General features: G+C 51.4%; 5 protein-coding genes across 5 annotated transcripts; 3 read left to right on the top strand and 2 right to left on the bottom strand.

The window, feature by feature from the left end:
* Positions 1-2,868: 2,868 nt before the first annotated feature.
* Positions 2,869-3,969, top strand: SMAC4_09486 (uncharacterized protein; the record flags this gene model as incomplete). The annotated part of the gene is made up of 3 exons (XM_003343968.1): positions 2,869-3,595; positions 3,669-3,759; positions 3,909-3,969. 3 exons carry the CDS (start codon positions 2,869-2,871, stop codon positions 3,967-3,969), a joined length of 879 nt encoding a protein of 292 aa, XP_003344016.1.
* A 2,925-nt stretch (positions 3,970-6,894) lies between these two features.
* On the top strand, positions 6,895-7,578 carry SMAC4_09487 (uncharacterized protein; the record flags this gene model as incomplete). Its single annotated transcript, XM_003343969.1, has 1 exon — positions 6,895-7,578. One exon carries the CDS (start codon positions 6,895-6,897, stop codon positions 7,576-7,578), a length of 684 nt encoding a protein of 227 aa, XP_003344017.1.
* A 3,283-nt stretch (positions 7,579-10,861) lies between these two features.
* On the top strand, positions 10,862-12,789 carry SMAC4_09488 (uncharacterized protein; the record flags this gene model as incomplete). The annotated part of the gene is made up of 2 exons (XM_003343970.2): positions 10,862-11,616; positions 11,682-12,789. Exons 1-2 carry the CDS (start codon positions 11,507-11,509, stop codon positions 12,787-12,789), a joined length of 1,218 nt encoding a protein of 405 aa, XP_003344018.1. The 5' UTR covers positions 10,862-11,506.
* Positions 12,790-12,821: 32 nt separating this feature from the next.
* On the bottom strand, positions 12,822-13,746 carry SMAC4_09489 (uncharacterized protein). The gene has a single exon (XM_003343971.2). The coding sequence runs from the start codon at positions 13,637-13,639 to the stop codon at positions 13,025-13,027; it is 615 nt and encodes a 204-aa protein (XP_003344019.1). The 5' UTR covers positions 13,640-13,746; the 3' UTR covers positions 12,822-13,024.
* A 1,737-nt stretch (positions 13,747-15,483) lies between these two features.
* SMAC4_09490 (uncharacterized protein) lies at positions 15,484-16,533 on the bottom strand (the record flags this gene model as incomplete). The annotated part of the gene is made up of 3 exons (XM_003343972.1): positions 15,484-15,840; positions 15,919-16,070; positions 16,170-16,533. 3 exons carry the CDS (start codon positions 16,531-16,533, stop codon positions 15,484-15,486), a joined length of 873 nt encoding a protein of 290 aa, XP_003344020.1.
* Between the last annotated feature and the right edge of the window lie 1,976 nt (positions 16,534-18,509).

The raw sequence follows: 18,509 nt of genomic DNA, 5'->3' as shown, positions 1-18,509 counted from the left end.
GGCGGTGGGACACCTGGACAGACTGGTAATGGCCAGCCGCACTCCTGAACATCTTTTTCACGTGTTTTTTCTCGTTGGGTTAGAGAAGTCTGGGCTATATGGCAGGATAATCTCTTTCAAGTTCATGGATAGGTGTATGAGAAGTTTCTCAAAATTTTCGACTGGAAGGGATTAGTAGAACCTACCCGTATCCTACAATATCTCTACGTATTACAAGTTTTGCCATTTCTTTTTCTTAATCACAGCGTCAACCACGTCATCGTCCAGAACGCCGTCTCCCAAAGTTGATCACCTATATGCTTTGTACAAAAGAGGTTATCTTGTTGATGGTACACCTTCCGGACCAATTCCTAGCGTGTTCTTTCCTCGTTGGATTCATGGAGCTGTCCCTTAAAAGTGGCTTTTAGGGACATTAATTTAGAGCTTAACTTCCCGCACCGTACCTGATGTCCTCGTGCACCGTTTTTAACTTAATATACCGCCATAACAACCGTCATAGTTTCCAGTCGTTTTCACGTGGAAGTTTAGGTAATTTCAATGTTTCCAGCATGGCGACGGGGTGGGTCGCTGGTGTCACACGGACATTGCCCACACTCCTGGGTTTGAAGTTCAATAGAGCCTCAATGCTTGACATCAACCCAACCACGCCATACAATGCCAGCATTACCTCAACCAGACTATTCGGCCAACAGGCACGGCTATCACACGGACATTTGCCGGTGACATTCATCAGTCAAACTGCCGACCAGAATTACCGACAGAATGCCACACGGACATCCGCCGGCGACTTTCATCAATTAAACCACCGACCGGAATTACCGACGGGCAACTGGACGAAGGTTGGCATTCAGAAGATCTACTTGTAGGCAGATAAACTAGATAGACTCGCGCCGATGCCTGGCACACAGGGCTCGGTACGTACCAACCTTCTTTGGTATAAGAAGGCCTTAAGGCTCGACCTTCTCATTGAGGTTGAAAGGATCAACAAGGCCTTCGGGACCAAAGTAGTTTATCAGCTGAATTGAACTACTGTTCCAAGCCCAGAATACTGCCCTTGTCACAGCTGGCCACAGAGGAGGCTCGAGATGACTTGAAGTACAAGATATACTGTTGATAAAGCGCGGTCAGTTTAGGGGTTCTTGTTACGACCCAACCAAAGTTATGTAAGCTAGATAGATAGACTAATCAGGCTGGACCCGAAGGCCCGAAGTCTTCGGGTCCCCGGGTCTAGGGAAGAGCAGTACCTTTCGGCTACTACTCTGTTACTCTATTGTTCCATCTAAGCGATAATGCTCCTGTGCTTGTAAAGGTTCGTCACAGTTCTGTATAGTCGGGTTGGGATTTAGGGTTGTGGAGCGATTGAAATATCGCAAGTGAAATCGACAATTTGTTTTTACCGGTGGCTAAATGTTTGAAACATTTTATGGGGTGGGTTTACTATACAAAACAGGGTCTTTTATATATTAGCTGTTATACAGGTATCTGGTGGAATAAGTACGGTACATTAAGTTAGAGAAAGTGCGCGAGGATATTAGGGACGGTGCGGGAAGTCAAGTTCTTGATTTAAGGCTATCCCAGGAAGATATAGGTAAGAAATGGGACAGTTCAGGCGGAATGCTCTCTTGTATACCTCTACCCGTCAGATCTTCCTTTTGCCCCCGACTTTATCCCGCGAACATATTAACGGAGATGGCGAAGATGGTTGCAAGCGTTCAAGCAAATGATGAGTACAACAAGGGAAGTACGAAGACCAAGGTGTTTGGTCTTGATTGAAACGAGGAATTCTCGAAAGATAGCTCATGCATGTTTTGTTGCACAGGCGCTCCCACGGTCAGGACCCCTACCCATCCATTCCACGTTCAGAATCCGCAGTTCTACAAGCACGCAGCATTCCAGACGTATACACTCTTACCCTTGACATACACACCGCAACGGACCAGGGCCACCAAAGCCACTACCTTGGCAACCAGCATTGTCCACTCGGAGTCTCAGAACATCGAGCCTTAAACCCGACGGGGACTTGAAGACGATGGTTGGGAAGGTAGGAGGGGATAGACCAGTTCTGTTTCTGGCAAGCAAGTTTGAGGAGAGGTGACGGTAAAGGCGCCAATAATGTCAGGACCAAGGCCCAGGGGCTGAGCATGGTGTTGACATAGGCCCGAAGCCTCCATGACCGGCCTGACCAGATGATGCATTCAGTTTAGCTGACACGGACATTATACATGTACAGTTCACCATGTTGAAGGAAGAAGGGAATATGTCTTATCGGTGAGTGCCAATGCATTTCAGGACGTCTTCGGCATCTTCTGCGAATTCCAAAAAGGCCTCGTTACACAAAACTGACAGGCAAACCATGTGAGTATGACCGCCCAGATGTTACAGGGGAAGAAAGCAACAGGAACAGGTGCTCCGGCTTCCTTCAATTCATCCTTCTTCCACTCCACCTTGTACCTTCCTTCCCTTCACCCAAACAATGAGGTCACTTCTTCTCCAAAAGCTCGGATTAAAGACCCACCCAAAACCTTCTCACATGGACGGCAAGCGTCTGAATAAGTCCATTCACCGCTATCCCAACCATTGTGGGGCAAACTATCAGAGTGAATGGAGGAAGTTACGTTGGATGAAAACCTGCTCGCGCGTCTTCCTCGCCTGACCGCGCACACATATTTTCTTCCGCAATTCAGACCTCCAAATCTTTCTTCCTTTCCTCACGCGCATTCGATCAGTCAATTTTATCCGGCCACCCAATCGATGATCTCGGTACGATCTCTTTTTGCGCCACTCCTATAACCTCTCCGGCGAGCACGCTCGTGCACTTACGAAACAAACTTCTCTCGACTAGTAACCCGAGCTCGAAAAGGGACCACCATGGAGGTTATTCAACACGAGACAATGCAGCCCAGGGGGGCGCACAACTACAAGCAGGGCGCTCTTTACGCAGCAATTGTCGTCGGAACCTTCCTGTCCGGCATCACCACCGCCTTCCGCTGCTACACCAGGTGGAAGGCAGCCAAGCGCTTGCGAAAGGACGATTGGCTGATGTGTGTCGGTCTCTTCTGGAGCTTTGCCGTTATTGCCGCCATTGCCCATGGACTGACCGTCGGCCTGGGCGATGATGTGCTTAACACGGACTACGACAAGAAGTGGCTGCTAAGGACCAGCGCAGCCGTGCTGATGATGCAGAACTTGTGTGTCTTCTTCGTGAAGACTTCTATACTCTGCTTCAACATGGGCATCTTTCGCGGTCAAACCTTCAAGAGGGTCGCATGGGCGGTTCTCGTCGTTACGGCTGTCAACTCGTTCACTGGCTTCTTGATCGCCTTCCTCCAGGAGCTTGCCATCTGCCCAAGAGCCGACAAACAGTGCTTTGGCGAGTCCAAGTACGTGGTCCCGCTGACGACGGCCATCATCGCCACTGTTTGTGACATTGTCATTTACATTATGCCAATTCCACTTCTGGCAAGACTTGGTGTCGACAGACGGACAAAGATTGGCCTTTGCGTTGTCTTCCTCCTTGGTCTTTTGTGCATCGGCACCAGCTTTGCGCGATGGGCAGCTATGATCCAAGATCATCCTAACAATGGAATCTCCATGCGTAAGTCATCTCGCTCTCTTCACATTCTCGGCGCACCTGTGTCTTATGGCTAACCACGGCATCAATCAAACAGCCAGCGACATCCGCATAAGCCTCTGGACCTACGTTGAGCTCTCGGCCGGTATCACCTGCGGCAACCTTCCGATTCTGGCCCCACTCATTGGGTGCGTTGGCCCCCGCCGCAGACGAGAAACGGGTCAATCGACGCCCATTACGGACTTCAACCTTGGTCTTCGTCGGAGCGAGCAAGCTTTGCGCCGCCCGGCTGAACAAGAAGCCCATGGCAATCCGGGAAACAAGTCGAACCATACAGGCTCGTCAATACGGAGAACACCCACGCCATCACCGTTGCGCCTCTCTTTTACTGGGAGTGACATCGAGCTAAACATGATGGCGAACCGACCGGTCGACAGTTCCGGAGCCAGGCCCGCTGAGCCTCCTAAGACTCTCACCAGAAGCTCGAGTCAACGGCTGTCAGTCTTAGATAGGCGGAGAAGCAGAGCCGGGTTTGAATCGTTGGGTTGAAGTGCTGAACATCGTCGAAAGCCAAAACTTTCAAGAACACTGTGGATTGTTTGTGGGAGTAGGATAACAGCGGGGAACAAATGGCACTGCACAGGGAGCATAGACATCAGACTATCCAGCTTCGGAAGCTACGTTCATTACTTCTGATTCCTGCTGATGTTAAGATACATCAAGACACCGCGAGCCCTCCACCCCAGACGAAGGATCCGCCACCCTGTTAGAGTTCAACTCCGAAGAAGTCGAGCCACATAGCTGCTTCAAGCCACTATTATCGACCAAAAATCATGCCGCCCCAGTTGCCGGGTAAACCACCCAAAAACCTCTCCCGTCTGCGCAGGCACACAAGTCCTGTTATCTTCACTTCAAAACCGAAAGCAATGCATATCACAACCCAAGGCCTCACTTCCGTTCGGACATCATTGTCGGAACACCATTCCGAGCCATGCTGCCAAGGCACTTACTTGGAAGTGGTATCATTGAAAGTGATGTTAGAAGTGCTGTTGGTGGTGTTCATGAGTGGAGTTGAGATTGCCTCCTTGATCGCCCTCTCTTTGTTGCTCTCAAATGAGGCGAATTGGGTGTAGGTGGACGTGGAGGACGAGGAACCGGATGTTCCTGACGTGGAGGACGAAGAGCCAGTGTTGTCGCTGGTACTTCCGTAAGTGTTGTTTCTGGAAGAGGTGTTAAGCGGTTGATCCGGAAAACGAGCTGGAACTTGGAAGGGGGTAGCGGTGGAAAAAGGAGAAGGCCAGAGGAAAGGTTTTGGCAGCAGGTCAAGTGACGGCCAAGGACAGTGAATGTGAACCAATGAGAAAAGAAAGAGTCTGGCAGTGGGAGATGGGGACCAACCCAGACATGTTTGCAGATGGTGTTTGGTTCAGGGAACTGTGATTGACAAGTCTATATATGGAACTCTGGTTGACAAGTGTTGACATGCTTTATTGTTTCTGTTTGGCCGTGCTGATGAACGAGAAAAAAGCAGCAAGTGCTGTCTACCTCCTCTCTTTTATGGTTCTTCCAGTTTTGTTGCACCGGCCTCGTTCTTCTGCGAGTGCATGTCACGAAGCCCTCTCCATGATCCAACGTCCTGGACCGTTGCGGTGATGGAGTTGTTGAAGACACACCATCGTATGAGTTTGGGTTTGGCAGTTGAGGTTTGTTCGCGATTTTTCCTTCTGGCCTGTAAAGAGCTTGCTGATTGCGCACACTGGTGTTGCCAAATCAAGGGTCTGGACTTGGGAAATTGAGAGATTGTGGTCAGGTTTTCTCACATCTTCACCGACTTCTGAAGTTCGGACAAATGAATGATTTGTTTCTTACGTTGTCTTTGCAGTTTGCTCTTTGGTACTTCTTCTTTCCTCCGCATCCTCGCCACTAGGTCAGTACCTAGGTGTAGAAGTCTTCATGCTCAAACAGGAAAACATTATCAGAAGGGTCCCAGCATGGCGTAGGCCAATTGTGAGGTTCGTCTTTTGAGTTTTCTCACCGGAACCTAGCGCGGGAAGTCCTGTCCCATGGTACACGGGAAAGCCACAATCCACCGTGTTCAATTGAAGGGGGCTTGGTGTTTGATAGGTCCTTCAACCGAAGCGGGATATAAGGAGCCTGGATAGTATTCCGACAACTTCGGCTTGAAAGCTATAAGCCCTGGACGCCAGAGTTCTTTCCCTCAGTATCGCAATTGAACTCCAGATGTTGGTCGCTATCGTTTTCCCATGATAACGTTTAGTGCCGAAACAGACTGGTTGCCGAATAGGCTTCACTTCTCAGAAGACCACGATTTGCATTTCTGGACACAGCCGGCATTGGAGGATTCGGCTAACTACGCTACTTATAGTGCTCCTCTCGAAGGCTTCTGCAGTAAGTTACCGAAGGACACCGAAGATATGATGTCACATCTCGAAAGGCCGTTGCCATTGCCTTTGGGCACGGATCATCAAGGTCATTCCCGGGGATATCTACCACCGACGACCGTTTGCGTTGAATCCTACGGCCCTGTATCGCCGGTCTTTTCCGTTCCTGAGCGGATACTGACCGAAATAATGGAGGCATGGGAGATTCCCAAGACCCACTTGGATGGGATCCAGAAGCCCAGATTGTTTCCGCTGTTTTCAAGTTTTGAGGATAACAATAACTTACATGAGAATAGAGACTTGTCGCTCACCGATACCTCTATCGAGGACACTCAATACAATGAGGATGATTCAAATTATCAGGATTCAGGAAACTTCTCCTATGCCATTCGTAACTGAGTAGTATTCATGCATTGAAGTTTCTGAAATTTTCCTCTCGTCATTGGTCAATTTTGGAGTCCAACCTTGTTGACGCCTTTCTCCCTGAGGGAAAACATGGATACTAGAGGTACTCAAGCCCAATTTCTTCGCAAGAGGCTGAGCATGAGCTTTTATTTCAAAATCCAGGACAGATATTGGAGGGAGTGTGTCCACCATGCCTGTCATGGACGCTTCTGGAAGTGTCTGCGATATTAGAGGGAAGCAATAGCGGTGTGTGATGCATCAGTTTTGTGTTTGAGAGCAAGCCAGAGACTTCTCTGGAAGCAGCTCAAACGCAAAGCCATTCAGGCAGTATTACCAAGAAGACCATGGAGCTGCTGTATAAAGACATTCGAACTGCGCCCAACCAAGAGATGTGCACCTTGCTCTGGCCAGACCCATCGACACTCAACAGTACTGCTTTTGATCAGAGACAAAAGCACCAAGCAAACACCATAGCACCAACCCAGACGAGTTTCACGCTCACCTCGACCACACAAGATGCCTTTCACCAGCACCTTTGACTGGGTCCCCCGTGGCCTGAACTTCACCGACAGCACCCAGGACCCCGACCTGCATATCCACTACGGCGGTGTCACCGACTCTGGCACCTCCCAACCGACCTACCAGATTAAAACAACCACACCCAATCCCTCCTACCTCACGCCGCCCCTCTGGATCAAGAGCATCGTGAACCAGCATTCCAAATCTCTCATTCTCCTTGAATCTCGCAACGGCCCCGAGGAGCCCGGCTTTGCCGCACCCAAGGACGTCTTTTACGCCGCTGTCAAGGCGCTACATCTCAGAGACGAGCAGGTAGAGAGGATTCTCGGCAGGAACGGGTCACTCACTGACTACTTCTTTTCCGAGAGCGTAAGCGACGCAAGCATTGAGCTTGCCTTTCGGTGGACTTCCATGCCGGGGTGCTATGTGATATTCTTCGGAAAGTTTACGCCGAGAGCGCTGATGGGGGCGGTGGGGACGAAGTGGATGGCCGCCGTCGTCTCTCATTGGGGTTCACTCCCTATCTCCATTTGCAAGGACCGCAGCATCAAAGCCGCGAAGGGCAAGGATGTGACGGACGGTGAGCTGAAGTTAGCCCTGGACGATCGTGCCGCAGAGATTGAAGAAAATCCATTGAGGGTGTTTACCGTCCTACTTCAGGTGTGTATACCATTTGGATGAAGAGATCCACGAGCTTGGAGTAAAGCTTGAGGGCACACCAAGCAATGCTGTTGCACAGGTTGTGAAGGAGATGGCACCGGATATTTGCGGGCTGAAGAAGTCTTGTAATATCTCTTGGCTTTATGTGGGGAATACTCGTACTCATCAAAAGTCTGAAGTCAGAAACTGGAGGGGACAAGTACCTCGAGGTACGTGGATGAATTGTGGAGGGATGTCCATGAGACCAAAATGTTGGTTGAACGGAGGTTGGAAAAGTTGAACTACATTGAAGGGGTTTGTAGCCGTATCGTGACGGGCACGGATACAGGAAGGGGCAACACGCATATGGAGTGCCATCGGTGGACGGTGGTCCTATGCGTGGAGGGACTGAGCGAGTGAGCGAACGTGAAGTGTCTTCAATGACCTCTCCAGACAGACAAGCAAAGCCACCCCCAGGAACTTCCTTCGATCCGAAAGCTTATACTCACCTGTGAGTCTATGACAAGACCATGTTAGCCGATATAATCTCTCAATATTTGCATCCATCACAATCCTCCAATCCCACAAACAGCTCTCAAAGAAACCGTTACCAGGTCAGACCTCGCTCCAAGACGTCATCCCAATCTAGAAGCACTCTAAGTCCGGCATGCCTTCTTTCCCAACCCGGGTTGCCTCCGACCAAAAACTCCATTCTCACGATACCGCATCCCAGGACACCGGGATTGGCGAAGTTGTAGGACACAGCTCGAATCAAGCTCAGTCCTGTGGTCAGTACCAGCTTCTTGCGATTTTGCCGGCTGCCGGTTAATCTCGTGGAAGTGATGGAAGTGTTCCATTGCAACTTTCACTACCGTGACATGTGGCTCAAGGGAGGCGAAGGGCTCACCATGGACCTGGTTTACCTCGCAATGATATTGGAATGGTCCTGTGATATAGGATGGATTGTCGGCTAAACTGCGCTTGGTGACTGGTGGAAATATGATCTGTGGGTTGGATTGGACCAGCTGAGAGGACGTTTTGGACTTCGGCTTGGGGTAGCAGGAGGTGCAGATGTCAAGTGCGTGTAAAAGAGTCGGAGGTTTCGGTGGTTCTGTCTGGGTCGAACTGGAAGCTTCCATGTTCGAGATACCAAGGTGTTGTGCATCGTTAGTTCCTCGCTCTTGTCTTGCTTTGCCCCCACTGCACATTGTGTAGAGATCGTCAGATGACAGATGATGACCCTTCAACCAGAAGGGAGGAAGGATTAAGCGAGGAATCTACCTCTAAACACCAACAGTGACTTGCACGTGGGAGGGTAACTTTCCCTCGCTCTTGCTGTTTTCTTGCAGTGGTGAGAGGCGCTGACATCACCACTTGAGTCACTGCGATTAGTCCTCCATCGCGACTTCCAACTTGAGTCAACGGGAGGAAACACCAAAGGTGGCGTCGGAAACCTGTCGATGTTGACATTGTCAGTTCTCACCATATGCGATGAAGAGAGACTTAGACAATCGGTTCGCTCCCCCACACAAGTAAACGTGGAATCGGCGTATTGCTGCACTCCGAAGGCTATGCCATGTGCCCAAGGTGCCACCCGACACTTCACCCTCCGTCGCTAATATGGAATGTCACCGCCCTCTTCAGCATCGGTGGTCTTGGCTGGCACAATACCATGCAGACATGCAGACATGCAGTGACAAGTCATGACTGTACCATCTTGTTTAGTCTTCAGGCCCTCCTGACAACTGAACCAGCAAAATCTCATGTCCTACCTAGCCCGATCGGTTCCCAAGCGGGAAGGAAGGCCCCGAGGTCTACAAATTCAGAAGGTACCCGTTGTCCAAAAACAGCCACATGAAGTTCCATCTGGGTCTTGTGCAGTGCCGAGAGCCGCTAGCTACCGGTCGTGTCGAAGGATTGGTTGCATTGGTGGTGGCATAATTGGCAACATATTGGTTGAATTGTAACACCGGGCCTGGTGGATTGAGAGTTTTGAAAAGGATTCCGAAGACGAAGACGAAGGTCTAGATGCAGAAGGTTGAAGGAGGAGCATGCTCGTGACACGCGGTGAGGGTAGTGGCCTCGAGCACCTAAAAGCGTTCGAGTTCGGAAAACATCGCTGCAGTCGCAACTCGCAAGGGGCGAGGCGGAAGGAACGCACGGAAGAGGATTGGGTACTGGGTGTTACGTTGAAACACACCACGAGACTTCTACAAGGTACAATGCCGTCCCCGGAGCAAAACATGAGGTTGAGAAGGAGGAAACATGGGAGATGCAGATGTGCCAAGATGGACTAGGTCTGATGGGGAAGCGGAAGCGATACTTGATTGTTGGGCTTTGGTCGGTGGATGCCGAAGGCCCAGGATGGGTGGATATTAGCGTAGTACATTCGTAGGAGAGGGACACTACGGTTATCCTGCCAGCTAACTCAGCTGAAACATTCCAAACAAATTCATCCAGTATTTCCAAGGCAACAAAAGAGGGGAAGTAGTTTAATACAAAGTCTCATCAGTGGGGAGGACACACGAGCGTTGAGTGTCTCATCCCCTGGCAGAAGCGATCTAACAAAAGTGGAGCCCCCTCTCGAGCCTTTGTGGCCTGTACCCCAGATTCCGTTCGGCCAACCTCTCCCGGCCAAGACACCACGATGCCACCTCACCCCCAACCACAACCACAACACCAAGGGTATAGCATACCATCTTATACATACTAACGATACCGTAGCATTCCTCGCCTCCCACCTGTCTCCGCATCATGATGATGAAAAATTCGCCCATATCTGGCAAAGTAACCGTCCCAAAAATGGACACAAAGTTCCACCAGTCGACTGACAACTAGCTAGAGTGAAGTGGAGGTGCAAAGAAGATTCAGCTCATCGTGGAGCCTCAATTCAATCCCTTCGTGTGCGGACTGCACGCAATGGAATAGGCTCTTTTGCAGGAATGAAACCTTGTAACCAGCCGGAAGAAGATGGTACCACCGACTGGTCACTAATCACCAAGTGGGCGCCGCCGTGAACTGGGGAAATACTTTATCGTGACTTTTGTTCGTGGAGATCTTGTCCGGCGGCAAGAAGCGACGCCGCGTGGGCGTCCGTCGCCCAGTGGCTTCTGTGCAGATCAATGCCGGATGGGTCTGTTAGGATGGGACTTGCTTGCTCCCCAATTTTGGCAGGGGGATACGCCATGCAAAGGGTAGTTGGTCCAGGCTGTCGAAAGACCGCAGCAAAGAGAGGGATTGAGACGAGCAATAACCTTCCAGACTAGAGGCTGATACGTAAATGATACAGCGTTTTTCAATGGCCTTCCAAGTTCCATCGTGAAAGCCCACCTAACCAGGCTTCACAAGGAAAGTGTCAGTGGAAATACATATTACTCCAACCACCAAGCCAGGGTTGGCGTACTGTATCTGTTTCCTTCAAACTCGGCCCCATCTGGGATCCGGAGTTAGCCCGAAATAGGAAGCGGTAGTACTACCGTTCCGTCGCGTGGATGGCCTGGCAGTGGCGTTCCTCTACCATGCTTGTCCACATGCGCACCCTTGTCCTCATTGTCTCCCTTGTTCCTCAAACCGGGGAAGTCGGTTCAGGCAGGACAAGTTCGAAGGTTGGTACGATGAATGGGGTAACCGCCATGCTAATGGAGCAATGGTGATACTATTGTAATTTTCAGGCCAGTACAGGCCTCGAGCGGTCTGGTGGCTAGGACATGTAGCAGTGGCATTGAAATGGATAGTCATCAAAGTGGCCCATGATGGATTTATATTGACCGTGGTTTGCTTGGCAATAAGTCCTCATCGAGGATAAAGATCACCAGCGGCGCTCTGTTCAAGACATTTCTTTGATCGACCGCTAATCTGCCAATCCCGTGGATCCTTCTCCTCAAGTCAAGTCCTCTCACAGTACGAGAAGGAGACCTCTTTGCAACAGTCCTTGCCAACCACCACTGTCAATCCCTCAGAAATCATCAGGATGCGTCAAACAAGCCTCCTTGCAGCGACTATGCTGGCCATCGGTACCCTTGGCGCTGATGCTCTCCTGCGCTTCTCTTGCTCCGAGCTTGTCACTGAGCGTCTGGATCCGTGAGTCAAACACCCAAGCCCTTACTATCTGCCTGAGGCAGATCACTAACATGCCGTCTTCCCAGTCTTGTCTTCCCTGGCGCCTCTCAGTCTCCCCATCTTCATCAGATCGTCGGCGGTAACTCCTTCAACATCACCATGGATCACTCCCGCCACGACATTGCCCAAGAGTCCACCTGCACCACCTGCGAGTTCTCCGAGGACTTCTCCAACTACTGGACCGCCACGCTCTTCTTCCGTGCCCGCAACGGCACCTTCAAGCGTGTTGCCCAGCGTCCCAACGTGCTCTTCGATGGTACCCGTGGCGGCGGCATGTCCGTCTACTATACCCCATCCTTTGGTGGCTCCAAGGTGACCGCCTTCCAGCCCGGCTTTCGCATGATCGTCGGCAACCCCTTCATTCGCAACGAGACCGCCGCCAACCAGTACCGCCAGCTGACCTTTACCTGCTTGGACTCGCTTGAGACCCGCACGGGCGAGACCAAGTCCATGCCCAACCGCGTCTGCAAGGAGGGTATCATGGCCAACGTGCGCTTCCCCACCTGCTGGGACGGCAAGAACTTGGACTCCGCCGACCACTCCTCGCATGTTGCGTACCCTTCCAGCGGCACGTTTGAGAGCAACGGCCCCTGCCCAGCTACCCACCCCATCAAGATCCCCCAGCTCTTCTACGAGGTCATCTGGGACACGAGGCCTTTCAACGACAAAAGCCTCTGGCCCGAGGATGGCAACCAGCCGTTCGTCTGGAGCTACGGTGACTTCACCGGCTACGGCACGCACGGCGACTACGTGTTTGGCTGGAAGGATGATGCGCTGCAGAGGGCTATGGATGCCAACTGCGATACCTGCGACGGCGTCCTCAAGAGACAGAGCATTGCACAGGCCAATCAGTGCACCCAGAAGCAGAAGGTCGCGGAGAATATCGATGGGTGGTTAACTGAGTTGCCGGGTGCGATGCTTATCACCGGCCCGCAGCCAGGAACGGAAAGTGGTACCAACCCGACTAATCCGACACCCTCGACGCCCTCTACGCCGGGCACGGGTAACGGCGGTGGAGGTTGCAGTGTTGCGAAGTGGGAACAGTGTGGTGGTAATGGGTACAGCGGGTGCACGACGTGTGCTTCTGGTTCGACTTGCAGGAAGCAGAATGACTGGTACTCGCAGTGCTTGTAAGTTGTAGGAATTCGGCGATAATGGTGCGCGGGGTTCGGATCCTACGAGAGAGAGTGTGTGTCAGAAGATGCTAACGGTCGTGTCTGAGTGGTTTGTACAGAGCATTGAAGGACAAAGATACAGATGGTATCGTACATATTACATACTTCATTCTTGAGGATTCCCACTCTTGCTCCTCCTCGTTGTGATCAGATCCGTAGTGTTAACATCGAGACGAGTGTTGATCTACGCCGAGTCAGCAATCAATCTCTGGAGAGGGCGCGGAAAGGTCGACATACCTCGAGGTCTCCAATGACTGCGAAACAAGTTGCGAATAGAAGCTCTTAATGTCACTCAAGGAGATCATAGAGTTGCTCTCCTCCCTTGCCACGATCTCTTCGTGTACCGGGAGTCGCGATGGCTCGATAACGATGATGCAAAGACTCTTGAGGTTTGACAGGACAGACATCCACGCCTTGTTGCCCACATCCGGCCTGTATAGCATCGTACTCGACGGCGAAGAAGCAATAACAGGGTGCGTCAACTCCAGCCGTCGTATCGGTAAATGATCGGCCTGAGGGAGCCTGCTCAGAAGACCTTCGTTGTCTTCGTCGGCGACAATGCGGAATGTGTTTTCGGAGTAAAAGACCTCGAGAGCTTCGGTTCTGGTCTGGTGGTTCAGGGAAAGAATGGCTGTGGTATCGGCGTCTTGAAGACACTCGAACACGGGTCGACAGCGGCTTATCTCGAGAGTGTCGGGCTGAACGACTACTTCGCGATAGATCAAGATGCGGATCTCGAGGGGTAAGTTGAGGAAGCCAATTGTCTTCGGCTCGGACTCGGAGCAGGGGATAGAACGCCTGGTAGACATGGTTGGGAATGGTCACGATGGTTCCGTCAAGGACTCAAGGGATTTGGTGGACTGTAGAATGGGCGATACGTGTTGTCCGTCCAGCAATAGGGATTTCTGAGGTGTCTAGACAGTCGCTACAAGGCTTCAGAAATCAGAACGCGCGGGTTTGGGGGTGGCCACCTCTTATTTAAGCCATGACGACGGACGTTGATCGCGCACCGAATTACGACGATAGATCGGTCGATGCGCTGCATGATGGCGTCGTAAATCCGTCGCCAATGGATTCCTGCAAAGATCTTGTGTAGGGGCGGGTGGTGCGCTAGTGACCAGATCACGGCTGACAACGTCGGAACTTTCGCGAAAGGGGTGGGAAGTTGAAGTCAGCATCTCTACAATTATGAGAATGGTCGCGATGGAAAAATTGTGCTGTTTTGTCCAACAGTCCAGGTGGAAAGTAAGTAAGAAGTCGCAGGGTTCATCTGCTCCGTGTGTGACGTCAAAGTTTCGCGACTCGGTTTCCAGTGTGAGCCTGTGTATGCATGTACATGCAGAAGGAAGGTGCGCTTGTGCCTCCTATCTCTTGCCGCTCCTGTCAGCCGGAAATACCTGTGCCACGCTGGAGACCTCTTCCGTGCTGTCGTCCAACATTGTTTTCTGCAACGGGAAGCACTTCACCAACTACTTGGGCCGTGTCACCTCATTTCATCAGCCGGCAAGTTCTACGGTTGGCCACTGTGTTGCTATGGTGTTGATTAAAACCTTGTGAACGTTTGCTATCCGGATCCATTGGGCGTTACTCAGCGCTTCCGCCCCCGACGCCCATGGTCTTGCCGATATCAGACCTCACCGATGCCGCTCTCGTCTAACGGGTTTAAGACTGTGACAAGGGCAGAGTTCTGGGCTTGGAACAAAGGATTCAATTCAGCTGATAAACTACTTTGGTCTCGAAGGCCTTGTTGATCCTTTCAACCTTCAACCAAAGGTTGGGTTTCAAGGCCTTCTTATGCCAAAGAGGTGTGGTACGTACTGAGGTGCGTACCGAGCCTTGTTGCCTAATGCCTCGAGGTATCTATCTAGCGGTCTTCATGTGGATCTCCCTGAGTGCTTTTCACCCATTCTCCTTCTTTCCTCTAGCATCGGCCTCTGTCCGGTCGTATTGTGGCCCAGCAGTCACTGGAGCTGCACGTACGCATGCACGGGCTGACCTATCTTTCATGCACATTGTATAACAATGCATATCTCACCATGCTCCTAACGGTGCCTTCTCGCCCCGTAATGCAAGGGGAACCTCAGGACGATGCTCAGCGCCATCGGCAGTTAAGGCTAATGCAAACTGTTGAGGTTCTGTTAAGCCTCGGAACATCTAACCCAGAACTGTGGGCAAAGGTCCGTGTGACAAAGGCGCCCCTTTAACAAAAGAAAGAAATCAGTAAAGACAGCCCGTAGAATGTCCTCTCCATGTAACTTTCCACATCTCGATGTCCCGAGTCCCAAGTTAGATCCTCCAAAGTCCCATCTTTCTCAAGCCCATCCTGGACCGGAGTGTGACGAACCGTTACAAGCGCAGGAGTATTATCGCTGGGATAGAACAATAGAGTAACGGAGTAGTAGCCGAAAGGTACTGGTAGGTTGTGATAGCTATTGCTTGCTGAAGATGCGGTAACAAGAGGCCTGGGGAGGCCTTCTTTTATACCGGCCTTCCTGGACCTGATATACTGGACCCGTGGACCCGGGCTTTGGACCCGGGACTTCGGGTCCTCCCTTCGAGTCCTCCCTTTGGGTCCTCCCTTCGGGTTCTACCTGATTGGTCATCTAGTCTAGCCTACATAGGATTCTCTGATTGGATCGTAACACGGAGGATCTTAAACCTTTTCGTCCAGCCGAATGGTAAAGGGCGCACCACCATCCTCATCATCCGAGGAATCACCATCGGGTGCGTCAGTGGCCGTTCCATGTCCTCTATCCGCCAGCTGCTTTTCCCACGTCTGCTGAAACTCTGGCTCCCTGTTGACGAAAGGACGAACCGGGAATTCCCGTCTATAGAACTCATTCCTGGCACAATGATCCTGCCACGCTTTCTCGCTAGATCCAAAAGCCTTGACCTTCCTAGCCTCCAGCCCATCATCTTCTTTCATGATGGCCGGAATCAGAGCCAGGAAGCGATGCATCTCGCTGACAAGGGCATAAACCCTGCTGGTCTTGAATAAGATGCTTTTGTTCTAGCGAGGAAGTGGTAGGTCAGCACGTGAGAACAGATCAAGGGTCATATAATGATGTGATGAGCAACTTGTACTGACAAACTCCTTCTTCTCCTTCGCCAGTTTTTGATCCCGGGTCGGGGGCGGCGTGAACATAGGATGCGGGGGTGGGACCGGGGCCGAGGATTCGCTAGAACTAGGCTGAAAGCCTGCCTCCACCATGTAGGAGATGACCTGCAACGCGCTGATGGCTACCCAAACAACCACACACAGATTAGTTACCTAAGAACCAAGCGTTTGGGAACCTCAAGGGTATCTTTTCTTCAACTCCTGGTCAAAGGTTGACTTACCTGCTTCGGCGCACTCCCATGCTCCCACGACAGCCTTATTTACCTTGTGCCACAATGAGCCATTGATCCAGTACATGCGCTGCTCGCCGGGGTAATGAGAGGCAAAGGTCCAGTTCGGCTCCTCAGACCCAGACTTTCCGGTGAACTTCTTGGGGAAGTCGGAAAGGAAGCCCAATTCGTCGAATAAGGTGGGAAGAGGACCCTTTCTTCCGTCCCCAAGGAGATCGTGAAGTTTTCCCCAGTTCTCGGCGAAGTATCTATTCATCGCGGACTTCATCGCCTCCGTGCAGTGGTAGACAAGGGGTGGGGTCGCTACTCTGCAGGAGCATTTCCCATACGAGTGAGCGCAAAGGGTATCAGGCATCTGGTAAGGATTCGACGAGGTGAGAAACTTGGAGTGTGGAATATGGAAAACAGTTGGAATTGTTCGACGTAGCCAAGATAGTGAGCGAACGTGTTCTGCCTTTATACTTGTGGAGTCGGTGCTGTCGTTCTCCAGTCCCTTCCAGCTAATACCCCATCAGGTGCCTGCAAAGCGTGCAGCAAAACGCTTCCCTTACCATCGGCCTGGAGCACGACGGAACTCAAAAATTTTACACTTCCCATCTGAGTTCATAACAGGGTATGAAGTGTAAAAACTCAAGTATCAACGACAACAGCGGGCCGCTCCCAAGTCCAACCAGCCGCCATAGTGTGGATATTTGGCACTTCCCTGCGTCAAATCTGAATGCTCATTCCATGACCAGCGAGTCGGTTAATTCTATTTAGGACGGAAGATAGCTGAAGCCTGGAAGATGTTTGAGTGGTGAGATCATGAGATGCAGATGCTTCCGTTGAGGCGCCCGGCTCCCAGCTCCCGGCTCCCGGAAGGCCGAAAATGATCCGAGGAGGAACCGGTCACCAGGACCATGTCTGCGGGATCAAATATTTGGAGACAATTTCCTCAAATGACACCAGTAACTTGGCCTACCATGAAGCGTCCACCTCTATGCCATTTGTCTTCTTTGGTGCGGGCTTGACGGGGGTTAGGGTTGGCATAGACTCAAAGGTCCAGAAGCTCACGCTGCATTGTTCGGGCGGCTAAAGACCACCGGGCAGGAGCGCGATGGTTGACACTGTGGAAGCTGGAAGAATCCCTTCCATCCCTTTTTCTGCAAAAAGGCATATGCAGTTTCCCCCGTCACGGGCGAAGCGGCTACGCGGGAGAATCTCTCCCTTGCTATTGGAATATACTGGCAGCGCTTCATCGCTAGAATCCAGACCTCGCACTTCTTTTCATGGACTTGTACGAGAAAGGCATGGCGCCAGACACTCTGGCAACAGCACACTGACGGCGGTGGCGCCGCTGACAACCTTACGGGGTTTTTACGGAGTAGAGGGGTGGAGGTTGGACATGGCCACGATATTGAGAGGGTTACGGTGGACTTGGACAGGCTCGTTCACCGTGCAAGGAGACGGGAGGAGGCCTTGCGGGAGGAGGAGAGCGGGAGTGAGAGTGGAGAGGAGTGATTTCGTCATTTCTTTTATCTTTTTCTTTGTGCTACAGGTTCCGTCATATACTGGCGGCTCGCCCACTAGGCGATTCGATTATAAGTGTTGGGCCGCGTTTACGCTGTGGGCAACACATGATTTACATTGGCAGTAGGCCTCGGTTTGCCCTCGGATTAATGGTTTTGGTGGACAATTAGGGCACTGCTCTAAATTTTGTATGCTAGACTCACCGGTGCGGCACGTCTCATGCCCTACGGGAGGCGGAAGTAGACGTTAAAAATAACGACAACAAAAAAAAAAAAAAAAAAAAAAAGCGATGGTTGACATTTTGTTGCAGGTTGATTCAGCCGAAGCTGATAGGTAATCTGCTTTGCGCGTTCCATCATGTTTCCAATCTGGAAGCTTGGGGCTTCGACCGACGAATGTTCCGAACTTCGAGGTTCCGACTTGCAGCTGAGCCGACTTCCCTCAGTCCAGTACCTATTAACAACTCTTCCCTTCAGTCGCTGGACATCTGTTAAGGCTACCTACAACCGTTGCTATTGGCTAGAATAGTGGGGCTCGAGCTGCCACACCACGCACCACCCGTTTTTGATCCGTGCGCATCTGCTTTCCATTCACCTCGTGTCGCCAATTCTCTCCCTTGCTTCTTCCCTCCCCAAAAAAGAAGCCCCCGACATTGGATGCGTCGACAACGAATTCGAGAAACGGCACAGAGCATATGTCTTCTTCTCACTTTATTTATTTATCTCTCTCTTTTCAAATCACCATATTCTCCCAGGGATGACTATCACTCAACGAACTCAAAGCCGAAATCTGGCGCAGTGTCGATGGGTGAGACATTCCCCG

Source organism: Sordaria macrospora, chromosome 7 (assembly GCF_033870435.1).
Source record: "Sordaria macrospora chromosome 7, complete sequence".
Classification (NCBI taxonomy): domain Eukaryota; kingdom Fungi; phylum Ascomycota; class Sordariomycetes; order Sordariales; family Sordariaceae; genus Sordaria; species Sordaria macrospora.
The sequence above is the reverse complement of the archived record's forward strand: the minus strand, read 5'-3'. Positions and strand labels throughout refer to the sequence as shown.